At 40.7% G+C, this 26,165-nt stretch overlaps 1 protein-coding gene across 3 annotated transcripts in view; it reads left to right on the top strand.

The window, feature by feature from the left end:
• Window positions 1-26,165, top strand: part of MYH10 (myosin heavy chain 10) — a 72,711-nt gene that overhangs the window by 3,236 nt on the left and 43,310 nt on the right. Inside the window, exons 2-7 of one of the 3 annotated variants that reach the window (XM_035104703.2) lie at window positions 2,226-2,599; window positions 8,775-8,931; window positions 17,387-17,414; window positions 20,021-20,123; window positions 22,720-22,749; window positions 23,886-23,903. In XM_035104703.2, the coding sequence (XP_034960594.2) occupies window positions 2,252-2,599; window positions 8,775-8,931; window positions 17,387-17,414; window positions 20,021-20,123; window positions 22,720-22,749; window positions 23,886-23,903 (684 nt within the window). In that variant the 5' untranslated portion in view covers window positions 2,226-2,251. The remainder of the gene's footprint in view (window positions 1-2,225; window positions 2,600-8,774; window positions 8,932-17,386; window positions 17,415-20,020; window positions 20,124-22,719; window positions 22,750-23,885; window positions 23,904-26,165) is intronic. The other 2 variants (XM_035104704.2, XM_035104705.2) reach the window with 2 other exon arrangements.

Here is a 26,165-nt window from a genome sequence, read left to right as displayed (position 1 = left end):
AAGTGCCATGCTTAAGTTATGCTGGTCACTATTTCTAGACTTATGACCAAGCAGATCTGAGTTTAGGGATTTTATTCAAGTGATTCGCCTGAAGATTTAAGTATGGCTGGTATTACAGCATTGGTGGGGAACCTTTGCTTTTTTTGGTCAACAGCCACATGCTAGTAGTCGAATGGATGTGCCAAAGCCAAAAGTACACAGGACCAGGGGGGGGCCCTTTCCTTTCTTTCTCTGAAACCACAATCTCTTACTCCCTGCCCAGTTGGCTGCTAAAGGAGGGACTGATTACTTTTCCCAGAGAAGCAGGTAGCTTTTGTAATTAGGCTCAGGGCTGTAGGTTACCCATAAGGAATAATTTTCTACCAAAAGAAGGATTGGAGCAGTCATAGGCAAACTTGGCCCTCCAGATGTTTTGGGACTACAACTCCCATCATCCCTAGCTAACAGGACCAGTGGTAGGGATGATGGGAGTTGTAGTCCCAAAACATCTGGAGGGCTGAGTTTGCCTATGTCTAGATTGGAGAGTTAAAGATACTAGGTTAATTGGGTGTTTATCTTCATTCAGAGGAAAAGGTGCTAGGATGAGGATACTTGTTTTAAGTTGATTGCACATCTCCATCCAAAAATCCCCTGAACTAAAGTTCAGACTGCTAAATGGTTTCTCGGAGCTTCTGCTTACATCTTTACCCATCCCATTGAAGACTTACAGGTGAAACTCGGAAAATTAGAATATTGTCAAAAAGTGCATTTATTTCAGTAATGCAATTTAAAAGGTGAAACCAATATATGAGATAGATGCATGACATGCAAAGCACGATATGTAAAGCCTTTATTTGTTGTAATTGCAAAATGTGCCTGGCGCTCGGGGAATTTCGAACACTGCTTCTGTTTGCCTACCATTTTCCAGCGGAGCCTAGCTGGCAACTCAGCTGGTTTATCCTCCTTCAGAAGTTGCTTGCAAAGTCTTCCCTCACACAATTCTCATACCACTACAGGTAGTTCTGTTTTAGGATTTTCTCATTGGCATATCTGCTTGTCAAAACACACTTTCTCCACCTTGTCCATCCCGTCCTCCATCCCCCCCCCGGGGGTGTTATTCCTATATCATACTAACTGATTCTCATTGTTGTGTCAAATACGTAACATATAAACATTTTTTGTATTAGCCAGAAATGAATGGAAGTGCTTCTTATTTATTGGACAGTTAGTTGTGAAACTACTGAATGAACTGACAGCTGTGGAACTGTCATGGAGTGGTAATCCATTATTTCTGTTACTGCACCAAAAACAAATTGTACAGTACTAAATATAACTTTCATATATATAAAGTTAAAGCCATTAAATACAGAAACTGGTATCCTGCATCAAAGTACTTTGGCATAAGAAAGTCCATTTTTAATTGAAAATAAGCCCTATAGAGTTGAATATTTGTCCCTAGCTTTATAAGATTGGAGCCTCTGGTTTGACTGGATGGTTAAGTTCAATCAGCTGGAGTTTGTCCACAGACAGCTTTCTGAGTCATGTGGCCAGCTTGACTAAAACACATCTGGTGCAACGGGACACCGTGACAGAAGCCAGAGTGCATGGAAACGCTGTTTACCTTCCCGCAACTCCAGTACCTATTTATCTACTGGTGCTGTTACGTTTACGCTTTCGGGGAGCTCACCCTGTCGCACGGATTCAAACTGCTGACCTTACGATTGGCAAGCCCAAGAGGTTCGGTGCTTTAGACCAATGGGCCTCAACCTTGGGCCTCCAGCTGTTTTGGAACTACAACTCCCATCATCCCCGGCCACTGGTCCTGCTAGCTAAGGATGATGGGAGTTGTAGTCCCAAAACAGCTGGAGGCCCAAGGTTGAGGAACACTACTTTAGACCACAGCGGCACCTGCGTCTTGGTGGACTGTAGTGTCAGTGCATTGAAAGTAAATGGGAAAAGCAAGCTGAAATGCAGATACTTGCATGGCTACAGATGGGGCTCTTATTAAGCAAGCATGAGCATTACATTAGAGCAAAGATGCTTTCTTACAAAACTGGCCTGGTTTCATAGGATGTTTCGCTTTCATAAGCACCCATTTCTGCAGAATCTCCTAAATCCCCTATTTGGGTATACATCCTTGAGATTATTCAGTACTCTAGCTATAGAATCTGCTGAGTTTGAGAAACTAGCCAGTTCAGGTTCATGTATTACTACTAACTGCTACTTCTGTTTTCATATCCCCCCAGGTTGCAGTTTTTTGTTATTTTCCCTCATGATGGCGCAGAGGATAGGACAGGAGGACCCTGAGAGATATCTCTTTGTGGACAGGGCAGTAATCTACAACCCTGCTACACAGGCTGACTGGACTGCTAAAAAACTTGTTTGGATTCCTTCGGAACGCCATGGCTTTGAAGCTGCAAGCATCAAAGAGGAGAGGGGAGATGAAGTGCTGGTTGAACTGGCTGAGAATGGGAAGAAAGCGGTTGTCAACAAAGATGACATTCAGAAGATGAACCCTCCCAAATTTTCTAAAGTGGAAGACATGGCAGAATTAACCTGCTTAAATGAGGCCTCTGTTCTACATAATTTGAAGGACCGATACTACTCTGGGCTCATTTATGTAAGTAATAATTATTTTACTGGACCATGGAGCAACCAACAACAGCTTCCTTATTGACTGAAATGTGAAAAAGTACCTGTATCTTTTTAAATGCCAGCCTGATGTTATATATAACTTGTAACTTGTTCCACAGTGTGGTTAGGGTTCCGATAATCACCCTACTTTTTCTTATTAGATAGTCTGTGGCTCTTGATACTTTTGACTGTGGGGTGGTAAGGTGACCAGGACTCACAAACGTTTTTGAATGTTCAGCATTTGTGGCTGGGAAGGCTTTGAAACTGGTTACGAACATCTCTTCATTGTGTGACTGGAACCTTCTCTTTCCAAGCTTCACTTTTGTTCTTCAGTTTGGGGTTGTAAAAAAGAATGATGAGTGTTTGGCCCCTGGTCATAGTTTTGGGCATAGACAAGTAGTCGGTGGTAGTCGAGAGAGGTGGCATGGGTGAAACATTGCTCTCCTATCTTCCCAAGCATCACTATTGTTAGAGGGGAAGGGACGAAGCAGCAGGGAGCTAATCTGACTCTCCCAACGCTGTGGCCTAGCCTCCCCCTTAACATGCAATGTTAGGAAGATAGGAGAGCTGACTTGCAAGCTGCTACTGCAACTGGTGAGGATATGCAGCCTTGACTTTTTCGTCTAGGGCTGCACCTGTCCTTAGAATGATTATTCAGTGTTTGGAGATGGTCAGGAGCTGGATACAGGTGAATCAGCTGAAGTTGAATCTTGGCAAGGTGGAAGTGATGATGATAGCTGGCAGGTCCTGTGGCCTTTGGGAGTTTAGGATTCCTGTTCTAGATGTGGCTTACTTCCTCCTTGTCAGTTGAGTTTAGTAATTTCTATGCATCTTCAGCTTTGCTGGCTGGATTTCAGCTAGGCATTTCTGCTTGATGGTTGGCATCTTTTATTGTTGGATAATTCAAATCACCCTCAAAGGACTGGACACTTGTAAAGTGCTTTGTGTGGGGCGTGCCCCTGTAAACAGAATTTTCCACAGGGACAGAATGTGGTAGATTATCTAGGGCTGGGTTTGTTGGAACCAAATTATATATGTGCTCCGAAATATACCGGTACGTTGCATCTGTATTGTGTCCTGTGCACAATATAAGGTGCTAGTTTTGACTTATAGGCATGGCTTAGGTGTGACAGTAATGGCCAAATAACATGGTTTATTTGACTTAGAAAAGGAGCATTGTGCCCATATTTTTCCTTCTTTTTTCACCCACATGCCATAATATAAAACTTGTAGGTTTTTATATCTGAACCTGGAAACTGCTTTAATAAACTAGACTCTTTGTGGTAATAGTTGAATGACATTGAAGACAAGCCTTCACTAGTGGCCCCTTACTCGTGGAATACAATCCCCCAAGAAATACAGTGGTGCCTCGCTTAACAAACGCCTTGTAAGACGAAATTTTCGCTTAAAGAAAGGATTTTTCTAGCGGAGGTTGCCTCGCTAGACAAATTCGTTTTACGAAAAATTCGTCTAGCGAATCGCAGTTTCCCATAGGAATGCATTAAAATTCAATTAATGCGTTCCTATGGGCAATTTTTTTTAAAAAAAAAAATAATTCAATGCATTCCTATGGGATTCGCTAGACAAATTTTTTGTTATAAGAACAGACCCGTGGAACGAATTAAATTCGTCTAGCGAGGCACCACTGTACACATGACTTCCTCACTAGCTATTTTTAAAAAGTCTCACCATTTTTAGATTTTTATCTGTTTTGCCTTGGTACCTTGTTCCCACTCTTACTCCTACAATGACCGTCTATCATATCCCTTGCCATATTGTGTGTGACAATGGACACTGAGTCAATATGACACTGTTTTTGCATTAGTGGACTTCTAGTTCAATGTGCCCCATCTTTCAGAATCTTATAGTGGCTCATGTTGGGCTTTACCAAATTAAATACAAATATGCCCCCTTTTAAAATCACTCAACTTCCCCCCATTTTTCAAAAACTAGTAACAGTGACAATATTTCCTCAACCCACCTAAATAACTCCCAAAGTCACACTTCCACCCTTTACATGGTTTTTGGATAACAGTAGAGCAATAAGTTCGCATAAGCTTATAAATTCCTTCTCCCCTCCCTCCAATACTGAATGTAATCAAACTATAGCGTTCTGCTGCATCCTACATACTCAAATAGCTGATTCATGCTCCTTCCCCTTCCATAAGTTCATATGTCAAGACACAACAAGAAAACTTGAAGCTTCAGACTCCCTTCTGTCCTTCACTAATATATTTCATTTTTTCTGCTCTATTTTCTCAAGACAGAAGAAAAAGCAAGGAAGAACTACAAAGGGGGTTGGGCGCAGAGGAAAGCCCAGCCCAGTATCTAGATATAACGCCACCTTAGGGTCCTGGATTTATCCATTGGTATATCATACGTTTATCAAATGTGCATATTAATAAGGTAGTAAAAGCTCAAGAGAAGAACTGTAGCTCAATGGTAGGGCACATGCTTTGCATGTAGAAGATCCTCAGTTCAATTCCCCACATCACTTCTTTTAAAAGGGGCTAGCAGCATTGGAAAGACTCTTGATTTTGATCTTTAGGTGGCTCTCAATATAAAACTTCTAATGGAAATGTTTAAAATTTCAAAATTTGAATCTCTCCATGCCACATCTGAGATTTGTACAACTTATTTTGAGGTCTAGTTCAAAGTGAATAGCTGTAATTGAACAATCCAGTTACTGTGTGGCATATTATTGGCACTGGCTTAGATCTTAATTTCTACACCAAGAAAAAGAAGTCAACATTAATAATACCTGAAATGTTTAATCAAAGTTTTGAGTCGAGTCATATTATACCACATATTCAAGGCAAACAGTCTATGCAGCCTTCTGTTTTAGAAAGACCTGAAGTGAAGAAATTCATATTTAAATTGCATTGGGAAAGGAAAATTTGTGCTTGAGCTATAAAATAGTATTTGAAAGAGGAGCTGTAGCCAAATACAATACCACATTTGTATTCAGTGAATCAGGAAATATTGTACTGCCTTCTACTTTTCAAATTAAACCATGAAAATCAATACAATGCAAATTTACTTTGCACTGTGTTTTGTGTCAAGTGGTTGATTTAGGTGTTTTTTGCGAGTTTTCTTAAGGGCTGCCCCCAGAGAGCTGAGAAAGTGGTAGGCAATAGGGGGTTTAGGAAGAAGTGATTATGAAATTATGTGGGGTACATAAACTTTACTTTGTGACCAGAGGCCACTTTTGAGCTTCTGTAGCGTGACTAGAGACTCGATTTTATTAAACAACAACAACAACAACACAGAATTCTTGCTTTGGTTATTGTGATTGTACCAGATACTAATTTCTCTACGAATTCTTCGCTTTGCAGAAGTACAGATGTACCGAACTAAACTGCTAGGATCAGTGTAAAGGACATATGCATTCTATTATAATGAAATTATAATTAAATTGAATGTAATTTTTCCACTGCTTACATGATAAGCAATTGAAAACCCTGCCAAATTCAAGCAACTGATAGCTTCCTTTTCTTGAAGAACAAGTCTTAGGTCTTATTGTTCAAAAGGGTCTAGGAATGCTGGAATGTACTCTTGACAGGGTTCCACAAATATCCACACTCCAGTGATAACTGTGACAAATTGTACCATATTTTCCTTCAGGATGCTTTGTGGGCTTTATGTAGACTTCAAATTACTAAGCAATACTGTCTAGTGCTGTAGTAGCATTAAGTTTCAAAAACCTGCTGATAAGGAGGCATAAATAAGTATTTTCCCCACGCTACCTCAAGACATAGGGACCCAGGTGGCGCTGTGGTTAAACCACTGAGCCTAGGGCTTGCTGATCAGAAGGTCGGCGGTTCGAATCCCTGTGATGGAGTGAGCTCCCGTTGCTTGGTCCCAGCTCCTGCCAACCTAGCAGTTCGAAAGCACGTCAAAATGCAAGTAGATAAATAGGAACCGCTACAGTGGGAAGGTAAACGGCGTTTCCATGTGCTGCTCTGGTTTGCCAGAAGCGGCTTTGTCATGCTGGCCACATGACCTGGAAGCTATACGCCGGCTCCCTCGGCCAATCATGCGAGATGAGCGCGCAACCCCAGAGTCGGTCACGACTGGACCTAATGGTCAGGGGTCCCTTTACCTTTACCTTTACCTCAAGACATGCATTCACTTTTTTATATATGTGTGTACTTCGATCTGTTTTTCATCTTGTTCAGTACTATTAGGTTAAATATTCACACTAACATGAGTTGTAGAACAGTGCACATGATGGTCTTATCTTTTATTGCTTTTTTAAAAATAAGGTTCCCATTTCTAGGCTACTTAATAGTACGGCATAGATAAATTAGCCCTGTACTTATGGAACTGAGGATTGTTCTGTTCCTCCTTAGGAAGTGGCAGCTGAAGTGAGGGCCCCAAATCCTAAGAAAGTTGTAGAACAGTGACTGGCACTACTGAAGAAGGGAAATATAGGACACAGGTTTATATGCTGCTACTGCTACAGATTATATATCGTTTCTTCACTTGAGAAGCAGAATTTCAAAAGAGATACAGTGGTGCCTCGCAAGACGAATTTAATTCGTTCCGCGAGTCAATTCGTCTTGCGAAAAATTCGTCTTGCAGGGCATTCGTCTTGCGAGGTACCACTGTATTTGGGCCTGTGTTTTAAGATGGTCTAATATCTTTGGCTTAAAATCTAGCAAGACTCTGACTTGCCACAAATGGAGCATCTAGTTATGCAAAGAGGTACCAGCATCAGCCTTGAGACTAGAGCTTTTCCATTTTCCATGCCAAGACTGTGGTCATAGTATACAGTAGGCTTGCAATTTTTGCACAGGGTTATTTTCAGGGAGATTGTGCGTAAAGCTGAAATCATTTATAGTCAGAACAACCACAGAATTTCCCCTCTCCATGTGACCATCCCTACCTTTCTGAAGCTGGTGTGCTGAGTGGGCCTTGCCCCACCCGGAAGGCAGAGAGAGATTTTAAGCCCTCTACATTGCTTACTAGGCTCTGGGAAGGTCTCATGCAGGTTCTGGAGGCTCCTGTGAGATGTCACCAGTGCATCCAAGATCTTGTGGGAGCCTTCCAGAGCCCAGTGAGCAAAGCAGAGAGCTTAAAATCGTTCTCTGCACCAGCGAAATGCAACACTCCATGTGCTTGGTTGTCATCTGAATTTTTCTTCTGCTGGTTTAAGTAGGAGGGCAAATAAACATCAGTCCAGACCTTGTGCTGTTCCCCCCACCCCCGACGTTGACATGAGCTATAGTGGTAAACACTCTTTTGAAGCTGAAGTCTTCTAAAAGACCCACCAAGTACCTTTATTTCAATAATGCTGTAGTGTGGAACATTTCTCCCCTGCTTGCTTGCTTGCTTGCTTGCTTGTGTCTATGCAGGAGTGAAATTTGTGTAAGCTAACAGTACATTGTGTATGTTTCTGAACAAAAACAAAAAAACAAAGCATTGAGCGTTGTGTGGTTAAGGACAGGTTGGAAAGGAATCAGTGGCTCAGCTTGCATGTCACACTAAGCCAAATTATGGCAGAATGTGAACGAGCAAGCATGTTGCTGCATATTTAGAAAATAACAAGCATCTTTCTCCTCTCTGCTCCTGCTAGGCATGTGGTTTGACAAACCACAAGGTGTAAACTAAAAGCAAACCTTGGTTGCAGGACAAACCATGGTTTAGACCAGGCATCCCTAAACTTTGGCCCTCCAGATGTTTTGGACTACAACCCCATCTTCCCCAACCACTGGTCCTGTTAGCTAGGGATCATGGGAGTTGCAGGCCAAAACATCTGGAGGGCTGCAGTTTGGGGATGCCTGGTTTAGACAAACCATGAGTCTGGGTTCATGTGTAATGCTATGCCAAACCATGGCTTATTTTCCAACAGTGCAGTAGGAGTGAAGTAGCCACAATTTTATAACTCTGCACATGCATGCTTGCCTGTTCACTCTTAGCCACAATTTAGCATTGTGAATTAAACCAAAGATGATGATGATGATATAATATTATTTATACCCCGCCCATGGCTGAGCTCCCCCAGCCACTCTGGGCGGCTTCCAACAAAACATTAAAATACAGAAATCCATCAAAAAATAAAGGGGGAAAAGTTTTATTTATTTATTTAACAATCAGTTTAAAAAATTAAACAGTAGTACATACAGGTCAAATCAACTTTTCTTTCCCCCTCCCTGTAGACATACTCCGGGCTCTTCTGTGTAGTCATAAATCCTTACAAGAACCTCCCAATTTACTCTGAGAACATCATTGAAATGTACAGGGGAAAGAAACGCCATGAGATGCCTCCACATATTTATGCAATATCCGAATCAGCATATCGATGCATGTTGCAAGGTAAGATGCACGTTTTAAACGTAATAAATAAATAAATAAATAAATAATTTTCCTTCTTATTATTAGTAAAGTGTTAAGTATGCAGCTGGGAATCGTTTTCGGTATCTGCCTGTTCGTATGCTACATTTGCACCTTTCTGTTGGTAAAACTGACCTGTTTATACTTTCCCAATGACTTCATAGGTTATTTGATATTTCTATACCGTGGCTAATAACCAAAGTTCTTAAGGTAGCTGCCAGTATATTTAAAAGAATGTTACAAATCACATTGGAGACATCCTAAATATTGATTTCACAAAGTTTGCTTACTGCACAAATGTTTCAATCAGTTTGTATGCCATATTGTTAAATATAGAAACACCCAAATAATGCACTATAAAGTAAAATGTTACTCTACCTACCACATCTTGCTAAGTTCTCAAATACCCAAATACCACTGTCTGACAAGTTCTTCAATGGTGGATAAATTAATTACCGGTAAAACCTCGGATGAATTATCTCTCCCCCTCCAAGCTTTTTAGTGAGAACTAATTCTGAAACTGACAATGGGGAGGGAGGGGTGAACCCTACTGTGAAGGTGCAAATTTTTAAACTTCATATTTTCCTTGCTACTTGAGGAGCTGGATGCATGGCTTCTGTTTCACGCATAGGATGCTGTGAAAAATGGCTAGAAGAAGATTATGCTACAGCATTTTCAGGGTTTCTGCATACTTCAAAGTATTGAAGACGTAGCTGGGAATTCACTTTTTCCATGGCCTTCATAGGTTATGGTTACAGTGGTACCTCTGTTTAAGTACACAATTGGTTCCGGAAGTCTGTACTTAACCTGAAGCGTACTTAACCTGAAGCGAACTTTCCCATTGAAAGTAATGGAATGTGGATTAATCCGTTCCAGACAGGTCTGCGGAATACTTAAACTGAAAGTACTCAAACTGAAGCGTACTTAAACTGAGGTATGACTGTATTTGATATATTCATACTCTGCCATCTTAAGAACTTCAGTTAGTAGGCAAGCAATATAATCAAAATAAAACAGGGAAGACTTTTTAGGGCAACACAGAGAGAGAGAGAGGGAGGGAGGGAGGGAGGGAGAGGGAGAAGGAGGAGAGCTGGTTCTTGGATTTTCCAATTGCCATTGTGCAACTGAATCCTCTTACCTTGAAATGGCTGCAGAAGTGCTAGATGTTAAGTCCTTTGCAAGTCTGGGCTACCCCACTGTTCAACGGCTATTGCCAGTACTCAAATATTCTGCCTTTTTATCTATCCTTTCAGGGTTATGAAATAAAACTTTGACTGGACTTAACTGTCCAGGGATCCTTTATGTTTACCTATTTAAGTAAACTACAGTGGTACCTCGACTTACGAACGACTCTACAACCGAATTTTTCGACATACGAATGGGGCAAATGGCTGCACGCTTACGAATTTCTCCACATCTGAACGGAAACCACAGCTGTTTTAGATAGGGTTTTTCGACCTACGAAGGTGTATTTTTCATTTTCCCATGCATTCTCTCAGTTTGGAGAGATCCTTTTGGAAAGCAGTGTTGTTTTAATCACCTTGAACAATTTACCACCATCAGCAAACTTGGCTACTTCCCTGCTGACTCCCAACTCTAGGTACTGTAGTTTATGAACAAGCTGAAAAGCACAGGTCCGAGTGCTGATCCTTGGGGCAGGGGGACTCCACATTCTACACTTGAAGAGATGCTTAGTACTTACGTATGGAAGACTTTGCAGGCTAAATGAAACCGCTTGCAGAAAATTTGCCCCTTGGGGGCTTCCACTTCTCGCTAATAACATTGTTATCCCTGGAGTTTGTCAGCAGAATCTTTTATGAATGGTTAAATTGCCTTAATAGACATTAATGCATTAAAGACAGTTAGCATGATGTTTAACATTAATTAGAGCCCTCAAGTTTTGGCCTCTCTCAAATGGGAAATGGGAATAAATTTCAGGCAATAGGCTTTGAGGAGATAATTCAGTTCCATGACTTCACTGCCAAGTGAAGAAAGAACTGGAGAATGGAGCACTTGGCAGCTGTTGTGCTTTAACACTTGGCATTATTAAAACTACAGTTGTTGCTTCTGGTACATGAAAGGCAGAGCATTGAAAAGCTGTGCTCTCTGCCTCCAGGACTGGGGACACATGCATGATTTATTTATATATCAAACAATTTATATACTGCTTAACTAGAGTCGTCTCTTAAGTGGTTTGCAGGAATACAATGCAAAAAAATAGTCAAAACTATAAAATCAAACCTCAATTACAATACCTGCTGGAATAATAATAATAATAATAATAATAATAATAATAATAATAATTAATAAAGTCTTCAGTAGGCACCAGAAGTTTTTTTTTGGGGGGGGGATGGTGGCAGCTGCCTGACGTTAACTGGAAGGGAGTTACATAAAATGGGACCAGTAATACTATGTGCACAGCTCCTGTTGGATATGAACTATGCATTTGAGCCATGGTGGACCACTAAAAGTGACTCCCGCAAAGACCTCAGTGATCATGCAGGGACACAAGGAATTTGGAGAGAAGCAGTCACACTGCTCTCTAGGTATCCAAGCCTTTAACTTAGGCGGGAGTAACCACTGAGGGAGAGCTTGAAGAAACTTCTGAATTACACTAGGGATGATTTGTGCTACTCTTTTAAAGGCAGGCTTGTCCAAGCTGCTTTGTCACATGCTTGCATCTTGAAGACAACTTCTGTGCTTTTAAAAATAGTACCACTGTGTTGAGGGTCATTTAGGTCACTTGTTCTGTTTGGGGGAGTAGAGGCGCTTGGAGTTTCCAACTCACACGCCGTCTAGCATCCTGGGGGGGGGGATAAAATTTGAACAGCATGCTGGCAATTACTAGATTTTTCTCAGAATTTACAGGAAAGATGAGAAAAAACCAAAATTCTACTAAAGAAAATGGATGCACCCTATTTTGTATCTGCATATCAAAATTGCGAAACTGGAGGGGGGTTTCAGCTTGAGCTACTGCAAAGCGTCTGAAAATTGGCTCTCTGGTGTAATAGGGGAAGTATCTGCACTTTGAAGTAGGCTTGGAGGCCTCAAGTTTCTTGTGGCATATATGATGTCTAGAATCCTCATCTAGCGTAGGCTGCTATGAAAGGAATCTAGTTACATCTAGAAAATCTACCACAGAATTTAGAAAGTCATATTTGCAGCTCCTCAAATGCCCTTACAGGTTCGATCTGGATGGAGTTCAAAATGTGTTGTCAGTGGTTGGGGGGGGGGGTGTTTCTTCCTCCAATATTCAGTACTGTAGTACTAACATATACAGGTGAGGTTTGCTAAACTCTCCCACTGGCCCGACTCAATTGTTCTGCTTGTTCCTGTAAGTTTGGCCTGATACTGTATTGATATGCTTGTTCTTCAAAACCATTCAGTTCTAATTGTATTCCTAGCTTTCCAGCTAGCTGAAAATTTGCAGAAGGGCCTACAATGTTTGGGTTTATTTCTTCTTCTTCTTCTTCTTCTTCTTCTTCTTCTTCTTCTTCTTCTTCTTCTTCTTCTTCTTCTTTATTTTGCCGTTCTTCCTACGGTATTTTATCTTCCTTGCACTTTGAATGGGTTGCAGTTGTGCTTCTGTCAAACTGCCAACCCTGCTAAAGCCTCACTTAGCTCTTCATGGGACTTGGACAGACCCAAGAGTAGGTAAACAAAGTCTGCTTTTATAAAATTTAATGATAGTGTTGCAGCAGATTAGAACGAGGCTGAGTTTCTTAAGTGTGCAGGGAAGAACTGGAAAATGTCAGATGAATTGTGTCTTTGTCATATGCAGGAAGTGGAGCAGGAGTCTGGCTATTCTCTTCGAACTGCTGCATCAACTGTGTCTAACAGTAAATTCAGTCAAGTTGAATGTTCGTTTTCAAGGTCTTTGTGCCGTGTGTGGGATATCCTAGAGCAGGGGCTGGGAAGCTATGGCCCTCCAGGTTTTGTTGGACTCCATCTCCCAACAGCCCCATGGGCATGTTCCAGGGGGGGTGATGGGAGTTGGAAACCAACTACATCTGTAGAGCTTTGGCCCAGAAATTGATAGCCTTATCCTCTATGAATTTGTCTAATCTTATTTTATAGCCATCTAAGTTGGTGGCCATCACAGCCTCTCGTGGGAGCAAATACCATAGTTTAACAATGGTGTGTGAAGGAGTATTTTCTCCTTCAACATTCAACTTCACTGGTTGTCCATGAGTTCTTCTGAGTGGGGGGGGGGATCTCACAACTTTCTCCACACCGTGCATACATTTTCACACTTCAGCCATGTCCCCTCTTTCTTTTTCTCAAAACCAATCTTTCTTCACATGGGAGTTTCTCAACCGCTTTTTTCCATCATTTTGGTTGCCTTTTCCCCCTCTGAACCTATTCCAACTCTGTAATATCCTTTTTGAGGTGAAGTGACCAGAAATTATACACAGTATTCCAAATAAGCATATGATTTCTTGCAGTGTTTGATAACTGGAAGAAATCGTGGAGGCACACAGAAGAGAATGAGGAGTGAGTGTTCTCTAGGAATGCAGGAAAAGCAGGCTTGCTTACTTGAAAGATAAAAATTCATGAAGGAAAAAAACTTCAGGCCGATCAGGTTTGAAGCCAAGGGTATAGGTTACAAACTAGTGGATAGCATCCCTTCCTACCCCCCTTCAGGATAAAGAAGCATTTTAAGCATTTGCTTTGCTTCATTACCTTTTTCCAAGATAATGCCTCTGGGTGGAATTCAACGTCACATTCTTCTAAGTGTGGCAAGCTGAAATCCCCCTCTGCTGCCCCCTGTTCTTGGGATTCTCCCCCACCCCACGTGGCATTGGAAAGATGGCTTAACAGCGCATTACTACCGGTATCTGTGCTGACTTGCTAGCTGCTACTGAACTTAACTGTTCTATTAAACATTAGTGCATGAAATCTACGTTAAAGAAGCTTGTAAAAAAATCAGTAACTCTTGATAAACTTAGCTGGGGTACAAAATTTCTTAATCATGTTCTTGCGTGCATGTCCAGTAATACACTTTGGCTACATTATGAACATGAATTAACTCCAGAGTTCTCTTTATAAACTAACTTCATTTTTCAAAATGAGTTGTGTTCAGACAAGTGTTACTGAAAGTTTTATAACTAGGTTTAAAAGTAATAGCTGCCCTTGTATAAACATTGGCATTACTTTTCTGGCATTTGTATATCTGCTTTGGGCATGCTGTATTTAGAGGATGGAGTCTGTTAACTCTTACAAAAACAGTTTAATGTTGAATGAGTTTCCTGTAAACTATATTGCCAAGCTGGGGTCATGATTAACCTAGTTTCATTGGCTTTGTTATTAATAGTTATTTTTCAAGCTGTCCAGTATTCTCTCACACACATACTTCTCTGTATTGGTTTAATGACATAGTACAGTAATAGGAAGGTGGGGGAAGTATTGTGTTCCTCCAAACAGTTCATAGCAATAGTATTTCTTCAGAAGATCCCAGGTTAGGCTGAGAGGTAGTGACTGGCCTAAGATCACCTAGTGTGAGGTGGCTTCACGGGCACTCACAAAGGTCTTCATTCATTTTACCTGTGGGTGCTGTGTTGGTGACCCTGTATGATGCGGGGGGATGGGAATGGCAGAACGATGCAAAACAGTTGCTGGAACTAGAAGGGCCTGCACTGTTGCATTGCGGTTGCTTTGGAAGGATGTTTGTGGGTGAGAGAAGTGGCAGGGGTGGTTTTCCTTGCTGCCTACCAGCCATTTGGAGCTGGCAGCAAATACTTGCTTCCTCCCATGATGGGGCTTGTACTTCACTTATGAAGATATTCAATTGGGCTTTACTTCACCTGAGTTCTATAGCACTGCAGATTAAAATGAAAAATGATTCGTTATAAAAGGCTATCCTTTTTATTACCGTGTTACAGACACACAAGGTGCACAGTCTTTCTTTGTTCAAGAAACAGAAATGTAGAAACTATAAATAATTAAAAAGAAGGAAATAGCTTATGGTGAACTTTGGCAGGAAAATCCTGTCAGGTAAATTCTCATTTAAATTTTCCCCCACAAAGGCTTTCTGATATCTTTCTCCTAGAAGCATACTTCCTTGTGGGTTTTTTAAGTATTGAAAGGCCAACATCTCCTTTTCTGCTGTATCAACACAAAAGCAATTGTAGCTGGTCATGGTGAGGAGTGTCCTAGTCCAGTGTTTCTCAACCAGTGTGCCTCCAGATGTTTTGGGACTACAACTCCCATCATCCCTAGCTAGCAAGACCAGTGGTCAGGAATGATGGGAGTTGTAGTCCCAAAACATCTGGAGGCACACTGGTTGAGAAACACTGTCCTAGTCCCCAAGTCTTATGTGTTATGTCAGCTCAAAGCTCTTTAAAGTTATGACTGACAAAGCAGTGTTGATCTAAACCAGGCACCCCCAACCTGTGGCCCTCCAGATGTTTTGGCCTACAACTCCTATGATCCTTAGCTAACAGGACCAGTGGTCAGGGTCGGGATGATGGGAATTGTAGTCCAAAACATCTGGAGGGGCGAAGGTTGGGGGTGCCTGGTCTAAACACTTGGCTTTTTGTCTTTACAAGGCTTAATATTAAACACTGTCCTCTCCCTCAAAAAATAAATGAAGAGCAATGCTAATAAACAGGAAAAAGTGGAAGTTGCTGCCCATGCATTGATGGTGAATTAGAATACAAATTGCCCAAAATTTCGTGGCTAGTAAAGAGTGAATTAATCTTCTGACCACTAGGGAAATTGGTGGAGAAGCTCATCATATGTTGTGTAGCACAGTCTACCAGCTATTCCAAAGTATTTCTAGCCATTTACTTTGTTTTTCATTATTTCTATTTTCTAAATTACCCCAGAAGCCCAGTCCAAACTGCTCTTCTCTTGCTTCATATTCTGCTTTTGGCTCAGTTTGCAGTCTGCTGTTGGTGGCAGAAATGAGGCAAAAGCATTCTAGCAGCCTTTATAAATTTTCTTTAAAGGAAATAATGCTTAAGTTTTCATCCTTTGCTCTGCGCAGACATACGCAGCTCTATAAATTATCTGCTGCTATAACAGAACCATATTTTTGTGTTCCATGAATGTCAAAGTGATGTGTAACAGCTGCATTTATTTCTGCTTATTGTTGAATGATTCCCGAAGGGTATTGCATTAGTTTATATCTGTGTGTGCTTTTCAATATGCTAACATTTCTTCTACAAATATAAGTTTAAACATTAATCTTTTTAAGTGGATAGGGCTTGTATCTGACATGACACATCACCTTTAAGCCAATATTTTAAAATTAAGAGTCTTTCACCACCTGGTTATGTCAAAAACATATACGTTGTATGAGCAGTCCCTGAAAGGAAAAATGTATGCTGAAATGAGACCTGGTAGTTATATGGTTGGTGGGCACCTCAACACCAAACTTCAACAATACTTGCTGAAAGATCTCTGTCCAGAGGAGGCTAAGTTGTATAGTTGTTCGAATTGTCTTTGCTTTGCTTGCATATGAGGCTTCCCACCCATTTCGGCAGTCACAGGCAGTACCTCCTATGGTACCTTTGTAAGGTCACAGTAAATACGCCTTCAGAAATCCACAATGCACAAGAAACTGTTTTCTGTTCCTGCTCAGTTCCTGTTTACACTTGCTCAGGCCTCTCCTACACTGAACACACACCTTTGAAACATGCCCATATTTCATTAGATGCTAGGACTGGACATCCACACTCGCATCTATTCTTAACAAGAGGAGAGGTGCAATGAGCTGCTTTCTGAGCAAATACAGTTGCAGCTAATATAGGTGTTTCCCATTGGTGGTGTGACTATTTTGTGCTCCTGTCTTTTTTCTTTTCTTTTTTAATGTCATAACTATTCTGTGTTATGCTTTACCCCTATAGCAGCCACTTTGTGTGACTGGTGCCCATGGCACTTGCTCAAAATTCCAAATTTGCTTACTTGTCCCCAAAAGGCTGGCAGTGCCAAAGGGGGGGGGGAGATGTATGGTAGGCATGTTGAAGTGGTGACATTCTTGTCTCCCTACTGTAGACTTATGCAGAGAGCCCTTTTGTCAGCGGTAGTATAGAATAGCGAGCCTTAGTAGCATATTGTTCGGTTAGTACCTTGTATGACCTCTGTTTAAGTTAACACCATTTTCAGGCTCAATTCAGGGCATGTTTTAACCTTAAAAGTCTTCCATAGTTTAAATCTAGGGTACCTGAAGGACTGCATATATACATGTGCCTACCGGTACACTTAATTCTTTAAGACCTTGTCTGAGTGATTTGATTTAAAAATTAGAGGGGTTGTGGATGGATGTTACAGAGGTGAGAATTTCCCTTTGGATAATATTAAGGTTCTAGCTGTTCCTGGTGACTTCTTGTCACCTTTACTCTCCCTCCTCCCAGGTTTTCTGTCTCTGCGTACCTTATTAGCAAAATATGTGCACCAAAATGTCAATCATAAATTGTTCCCTTTTCCTTTGCAGATCGTGAGGACCAATCAATTCTTTGCACGTAAGTAAATACATTTTGGAGCTTAGCTTTGTTCTGTGATAGTGTGATGACTACTATTTGTCAGATTCACTGGGAACAGGGCCTCCTAAGATGAGTTACACAAGAGTTAACATTTAACTTTATTCACTGAACGATCTCACGGGTGGCAGAGATCATTATTACCAAACTATGTACTAAATTTCCTTTGCAGGAGGCAGGCTGTGGCATTCCTGCCTTAGTAGGAACTGGATCTAGTGTGTCCAGTGCCTTCATGGAGGTGAGCTTGGAACTGGGAACTTCACAGTTTACTGCTTGCTCTCGCAACTGTTATTCTAGCTCAGGGGTCAGCAAACTTTTTCAGCAGGGGGCCGGTCCACTGTCCCTCAGACCTTGTCTGGGGCTGGACTATATTTTGGGAAAAAATATAAATGAATCCCTATGCCCCACAAATAACCCAGAGATGCATTTTAAATAAAAGGACACATTCTACTCATGTAAAAAACACCAGGCAGGCCCTACAAATAACCCAGAGATGCATTTTAAATAAAAGGGACACATTCTACTCATGTAAAAACATGCTGATTCCCGGACCGTCCGCAGGGTGGATTTAGAAGGCGATTGGGCCGCATCCGGCCCCTGGGCCTTAGTTTGGGGTCCCTGTTCTAGCTCCTGTTGCGAGCCAACTCTTGCTGCTGCTTGCTACCATGGCTTTAGGATGGAATAGGCCAGGCATAGGCAAACTTCGGCCCTCCAGATGTTTTGGACTACAATTCCCATCATCCCTGACCACTGGTCCTGTTAGCTAGGGATCATGGGAGTTGTAGGCCAAAACATCTGGAGAGCCGAAGTTTGCCTATGTCTGGATTAGGCTATAAATATAAGCATATCATGCATGTGAGATCTGGAAGAGAGGCTTCCAGCTATTTAGGGGTTTAGTGAAGGGCAGTAACCCCACTTCACACTATCTGCACCATTCACGTGGTTGCCAAGGCAGTCACTGTCTTTTACCTCAAACATCTTCCATTCATAATTCACAGATTCATAAGGAATACAGAAGTCAAGAGGCAAAGGCACTGAAGATACCGGGGGGAGATGAAAAGACTAATGAGGTCTTCAGTCTGTCTTCTGAGGATCAGAGAGTCATTTGTCACATAATAAAACCAATGAAAAATGTAAATGTTTTGGGTTAGTCAGTGGGGTCCCCATCATAGCTGCCAAGTTATCCCTTTTTTAAAGGGATTTTCCCTTATGCTGAATAGGCTTTCTCGTGAGAAAAGGGAAAACTTGGCAGCTATGGTCCCCATACGTAACTAATAAGGTAGTATCAATGAACATATGTCTCCAGTATATAACAAGTCTATTTGGCAGTGAAATCTGAAAATCCAACATCAATCATGGAATGATCCAATAGTGTTCTAAAGGCCAGGAGTGTGTGTGTCCTCTTTCATCAAGTATTTCTATTCCAGGAAATCTTGTATAGTTCACCATCTGGCAACAATACACTATTGTGTGTGTGGGGGGGGGATTAACTTCATTTTCAGCTTTGCAGCCACTGCTTATAAAGAGAATAGAACTTCTGCTTGACATGTTAAATACCTGCTTAAAGTTACGTTCTTTTTTTCTTTGTGCAAGCTAGATGGACCATATGCAATTGATTATAAAATAGCAGTAATTTTGGATATTGTACATGAAGTATTCACCACCATTTAGCTAGATCCTTTAAATTCTGTTACTCCTCACAGCATAAAGAAACTTAGGGCTCTTTCTCAAGTGGCTCCTTCATTTGCAGCAATACATATTTGTGTTTGAAGAAGTCTTATATCAGGCAACTTGAGAATGGTTGTGCAAATTTATATATTCTTCCAGGAGATTCCTTTTTTGGTTCTCAGCGTGTATATCACTATCTCATCTTTCATTTTTCCTAAGGAATTGAAACAGGAGTGACAAACTTGAATGTTTTGATTCTTGCTATGCTTTAGTTGTCAATCTTAATGGGGCAGGACAGGACTCTTGGATCACAGCATCCTACAGTTGAGTGGTGAGGGAGACTCAAATGGTATTTCCTGAGTGGCGGAGGTGACTTCAGATAGAATTGTAGAATTGGAAGGGACCACGAAGGGTCATCTAGTCCAACCTCCTGCAGTGCAGGAGTGTTTTGCCCAAGGTGGGGCTGGAACCCACAACCCTGAGATCGAGTCTCATGCTCTACTGACTGAACTATCCCAAACTCACTGGAGTTTTCATTCTTTACCATTGGGTGACTGAAGAGTGCTTTTAGAAGTTAGCTCGGAATGTCTGGTTTTCATTATTTAAAATCCACCATCCAAGTGAAATACCTTTAGGGTATTTTCAGTTGGAACAGCAAGCTGCCTCATTGACAGGGAGAGTTCCTTCAGTGAGAAGTGCTCTCAGTACCAAGTGTATCTGCTGTACAACAGTGGTTTAAAATAAAACTCACTACTGAACAACTCAATTCAGCATCTTCTCATATCTCGGGAACCAAAAAGTACCTTGCAATTGTCCAAACCTGGCATTAATAACATTATCCTAGACATTAAGTTGTAGTGAAAGCCTGATTGTTGTTTCTCTTCTACAAATTTAGCTTTAAATTATGTGTGTTCTTGCAGAGGTGAATCAGGTGCTGGGAAAACAGAGAACACCAAGAAAGTCATTCAGTATCTTGCACATGTTGCTTCCTCTCATAAAGGAAGAAAAGACCACAATATTCCTGTAAGTTTTACATGGTATTTCCTTAATTTGTAATTGTTGTATTCTGTAAATAAGGTTAATACCTTGCTTTGAGGTTTGCTTCCGAGACCCTGTCCATGGTAAACAAGTGTTGAGAAACAGGCCACTTAAAGTTGGAATCACTTTGTAAGCCCTGCTGTTTGCTTCATTATCTATTCAACAAAGAGCTTGCTTTGGTTTAAAGGAATAGCTATCTAATAGTTGTGTTACAATTGGACTCTATTAGAAGTTACAAAGCATAAACAGTTGGATGCCAGCTTGGTAAATTTCAAATTGCTATGTGTACATAACAACCCTCTGGCTGTTACAGCTGTCTTTAGAAACAATTCTGTAAAATCCAGTATGTGTGTGTGGATATAATGAATTCTTAAAATAGAAATACATTTTGTACAATACGCCGTTGGCATTAGTTTCTGTGGTGCTATAAGCTAAGTTCTATAGCAAAACAAAACATGTTCTTGAATGAAAAGTCATTGCCCCACTTTTGTGCTCTCTTGGACATTGCAATGTCTCCTTAAGTTCTTGCTGTTAGCATTAGGATTTTTTTTTATGTATATTTGAGATGCAAGGAGCATAGCTGTCAAGTTCTCCCCTTTTTAAGGGAAATTCCCTTATGCTGAATAGGCTTCCTCGTGAGAAAAGGGAAAACTTGACAACTATGGTAAGGAGGATCCGGTACCAGATACACCATGTGCTTTTAGTGTGCAGTTGGGTGGCTCCTATTCCTCTAGATAGAGATGTGCCCTGTAACTGGGGACTGAAAAATTTAAAGTCATTGGGCATTTAATAGATACAAATCCTAGGAGTCTGTTAGGTCTAGCACAGGTAACTTTTAAGTTTTCAGTTCCAGGAACCACTTTTAACCCAAATATGCATTTGGGGACCCATTTCTTAAATTTTGCCATATATTTGCATCCTAATAGTCCCAGCTGTTACGACCCATATTGAATCAGGACACAACACACTAGTGGGTCCCAGCTCACCACTTGAAGACCAGTACTTGAGCATACCCCCAAAAATGGAATCCAAGGAAAGGATTATTCATGGAACTGTCTTGGCTCTCAAGGGCTAGCAATGAGTTTTGTGGAGCAAAATCAACAGCAACATGAAGCATAGGACATAAAACCAGTCCCTTCCTCTGTTGCTGGGGTTTAGTCCCATACCAAAATGGTATCCGAGTATACACTTTTCATGTTGTTCATGTGAATGGATGGTTGACTAACCGTTGTTGACAGAAGAATAATGAATTTGGGACGGTGTCGTAGTTGGGCACAAAACATGCCCTCTGTCCCTAGCAGTCCATATCTTGGTTTCCACTAGTTCTGGTGGTATAGATTTGTGTGTACACTGTATATGTATGCACGTGCAGAGCAGATGCACTTCTCCTGCTATATGGGGAAGTGAGAAACGGAACACCATTAAATTACCTCTGAAGACACTGTGAAGGCATACCACATTCTGTAGCTTTAGAACTATTAAGGTATTTAGTTGCTACCCTCCTTTAATTCTGTAACTTGCAACAATTAAGCATCTGTTTGTGTAACTTGCACCTGAAAACTCCCTACTGTTGCCTTCCGAAACTTTTTCTTGCTTTGACAAACAATTGTAGAGCACAATGTTCTTCTTTAAACTGCTATTGCCTTATAGCTATGGAGAAGGCACCATGTTTTGGAACATGGGCTTTATCTGCCCACAATATTCATTGTATAGTGCAATATAAATGAGTACTTGAGTTGTCCAATTGATGTCACAGAAGCACAGGATTGAATTTTTCACCATTGGTCTTAGCTGTGTTGCTTTCTATGAACCAATATTTGACATTGCATCTTTAACAAATAGGTTTTATTTAGCATCCCTTGTGTGGATAATCCAATTTTGATAAAAGGCATTATGGATAATGAAAATGACATCTCAGTTTGTTGGGTTTTGGAATTTTTGTGTGTGGCACAGTACCCATATGTAAACTTCGGCAATTTTTGTGCTACTGTATCCCAAGTTTGGGAAATACTCTAGAGTGATACAGAGTTCTGATTCACATATGGAGTTCTACATGTTTGTGTTGTGTTTTCTTCCGAGTTAGGAATTCCCCTGCATGTGCAAACACTGCACACAGCTCTTGCATGCACACATCTGTATGCATGTTGGAGGCCCTGAATGCACATCAGGCCTGTTGAATCCTGGCAAAGGAAATTAAATACACTGCCTAGAGACTTCTATGTGATCCAGAAAATAAAAATTCTAGGTTGTTTTTTTGTCAAAACCTTTTGGAAACATTGTATTTAATTATGTCTTGAGAGCATACAGTGTATATTGTATTACCAATCTATACCTTTTCTAAAAGAAGCCAGTATCAGACTTGGAGTCATGAAATAAGATTAAAAAGTACTTTTAGATCTTCAGCTTTCCTTGAATGAAGTTCACATTTAATTCTATCTGGCTAAAATTTAGCTATTGCCACGACGAACACAGTGGCTAAAGAAAACATACTAGCATGTATATGAGAGTGAAATCTTGGTGATGGATGGGAAGGCAAGGTCAGATTTGCTAACATGTGAATTTGTTTGTTTACAACAAACAGCCCGAGTCACCTAAGCCAGTGAAGCACCAGGCAAGTGTATTTTTTATGCTTCTAAACTTTATATAGGCTTAATCATTCTTGTTTTACATTTTTAGGAGACTACCTGTCAGCATCCAATATAAGTATACAAGTAATTTCTGGTACAGGCATGCAGCTAAGAGTAAACTTCATTATTGCACATGTACAGAAACACCAATATCCCGTAATTGTCCTTTGAGCGTGCATATTACTCAGCGCAACTGACAAAGTAGTCAGACACAGATTCTCCCAGATTGCTGGGCATCATTGTTCCATATTTTGCTGACTTTATGGGGAAAGCAGGAGTGTTTTAGTGCTGGTATGCCTAGAGATTTCCTGCAGCTCAGGATAAATCTGAACTGTAGTCAACCTATGACTGCATAATTTCTTAGTTCTAGAGGCCAGTGAGGAAAGAGGGCATTCGAATCCCAGGAGTGATTGTTCTGGATTCTTCTTGCTCCCCATTCTTTTTTTACTCAAGCTGTCACCTGCCTAATTAAATAAGTGGCCTATTACTTCCTGTATAATGTCATGAAGTGATGCCTTGTACTATGTACAGGTATTTGACGTTGAAACTAAGATTTTTGGGGTGAGTAGGAGTTCGCTGTGACTCTCTCTTGGCATGTGGATTATTTTAGGAGCAGCCTAAGTACTGCTGAAGGTTGAACCACCTATGGTTTGGTATGTGGTTGACTGGTTAGCTATTTGGTCCAATATGTGACCTTCAGCAAGGGAAAGGCTAATACTGCTTACTTTCTATGAAAAAGCAAACAAACAGATTCTGTTATAGCTCTTCCATCTATAACCGTTATGGGCCACTGCTTAATCAGTAGGAGAGCTTGAATGACTTCTTATCCATAGACTAGGGTAACTGGAGAATAACTCTTGGAGTGTAGAGCAAAACATGGATGGATCTCCTTTAAACAAGATAAAAGTTTTTGCTACCCGGTGTCATATTCATCGGGTTTATTTTATACTGTGAAGTTGAAGAAGGGTCTGTCAACAGATTTTCTATATTAAAAAGATGAGTAAACTCTCCTATAGGAACCCAATAAAGCCGTTTTGTATTTTTAATTCCAGTGTGTTTCTGTAGGTTTCATAAGTTCATAACCATTAACATTCTGTTTCATTGTCATTTTGAACTGCAGAGTGGATCCCTGTTGTATGTGAGTAGCATGTAACTCTTCTAGCTTCTCACCCCGCTCTCAAAATGAGTCAAATCACAGGGATGCTGAGAGCAAAGCCTCTCATACCTATCATTACACTGTTGATTTGCATGAATATATTGCATGTTACCACACCTTCACAATATTTTGGATGCTTTTTCCAAGATCTCCCTGAATTTATGTGTGAAAGCCAGTGTAGATCTTGCCTATGGTTTCAAGGTTCTGTGAAACATTGCAGAATGGGGTGGTGGTCTCCATAGGCCTCTTGTCTGTTTCCTCACATGGGACTGATGCATGACACCAAGACAAGTGCGCCAGGCATTTTAGAGCCATAAGTAAGATTAACTAGGAAACCTATTTTAAAGTGTTCATATCAGGGATTAGGAATCTGTAACACTCCATGTTTGCTAGAGTCCTGTCATCCCTGACCATGTTGGCTGGGGCTGATGGGACTTGGGAGTACTGTACACAAGATATGGAGGGCTACCAGTTCTTAATTTCTGTGTTATAGGCAAGCAATTATACAAACCTCAAGATCTGACTTCATAGAGACTAAAATAACAGATTAAACCTGTTGTATTGATTACACACTTGGGGGGTGCAAATGAATGTCTCTCTTCAAGTGAAGTCTGAAATTTTATTTTGCTTGCTGAGAAAACAGCTAAAGGCACACTATGCTAGTGTGTTTGGGCTGTTAACAGGAGGTAGCATCAGTATTCCATGAAATGATTTATCTTGGCGTATTTCAGTTTTTTGTAACTGTCCAAACTGAGATAAACTCGGTTCTTGACTAGATGTATTCCTGCAGACTCCATAGAGCTCATTTCTGCAGTTCATATTGTTTACAAACAATTACGACCTTTTCTGCTTGTCAGATGTGTGCTCACTTGAATTGACTCTGAACTAGCTGTTTGAGCCCCTATTACTTGGTTTCTGTGTTTTGTTTTGTTTTTGTGCTTTTCAGTGCGCATTGAAAGGCATTTTGCTGGGTAATCTCTTAGAAAGGAGGAACTAGCAAGAACCTGCCATGTAGAGTTAAGATGCAAAAGGCAACAATATGTGTCTTTCCTGTATGAAAGGGGGTTTTTTTATCATGGATATCAACCAGCCTTGCACTTCCTCTTACTATAGATAGAATGGTGTAGTCTTAGTTAAACATTCAGAAAAAGCACATTGAATTACGTTACATTCTTCTGCCAAAGCATTGCATATACAGGGTGAGTCCTTTAAAAGAGCCCCGTGGATACAGAGTACACATGTTCCACGGGGCCTCTTTTAAAAGACTCACCCTGTATAAAGCTCACTTGTTTAACTCCAACAGGAGAGTTAAGCACTTGCTTCTCTGAAACCAGTGAGTGTTTGATGTTAGCTGGATAAGCAGAGAATGTTCAGTCAAGAGACTAAGCGATAATTCTGTTCAGATAATGCATTTCTAAAAAGGTACTGTACAAACATTAACCAACAGAAATCTTTATCTTATATATAAAATTGGGACCAAACAAAACCAATCGTACTGTGAAGTATTGGTATTTCAAAGCAGTTGGATGGAGGCCGCTTATTGTTAGGTAGCCTAAGGTTCATATGTTTTCTACAAACAAGATTGACTGGAAAAAGCAGACCTATTAGCGGTGCTATTATTAATTTTGCAGTTATATTCCAGATACAATTCCACTCTGCCACACACCTTTGCTATCCAAGACATGGCAGGGAAAATCTCATCTTTCACCAACTTGACTCCTCATTGGGCTAATGGATACACACAGGTGTTAACATGGACAGCAGTGGGAAAAGAGTTCTCCCAGATATGTCTGAGCTGGCAACTCAGACTTAAAAACCTTTCTAAAAAACTGCAAAATTAATTGTGTGTCCTGTGCTCGTAGTTGAAATACTGTTTCACCTCAAGTTTGAGAATAGCCAGAGCTAAGGCAACACTGCTCACTTCAGTCTAAACCAATCCTATAAGTTTTGTTTAGATGTGGGAGCAGAAATCTGTGCTGCACAGATGATTAGTTAAAATGATATATGTCTACTTCACAAAGTTTTTTTTTTAAGTGGAAGATGGAGCATAATTTTTTTCCTCAAAAATTGCCTGAAAGGTGGCAGTTTGTCAACCCTGTGCTTTATCCATTAGCCCTAACATAAATTGTATCTATTTCTTTAGTTTTTAATACCATATTTTCCAACTGTTTTTTATAATGTTGTCCATCTCAACTGTTAACAGCATTAAGCATATATTTGAAGATGCTGTATTGAGAAGACATA

The sequence above is a fragment of the Zootoca vivipara genome, chromosome 2, assembly GCF_963506605.1.
Source record: "Zootoca vivipara chromosome 2, rZooViv1.1, whole genome shotgun sequence".
Lineage (NCBI taxonomy): Eukaryota > Metazoa > Chordata > Lepidosauria > Squamata > Lacertidae > Zootoca > Zootoca vivipara.
Note: the sequence above shows the minus strand (reverse complement) of the source record. Positions and strands in the feature narration are given on the sequence as shown.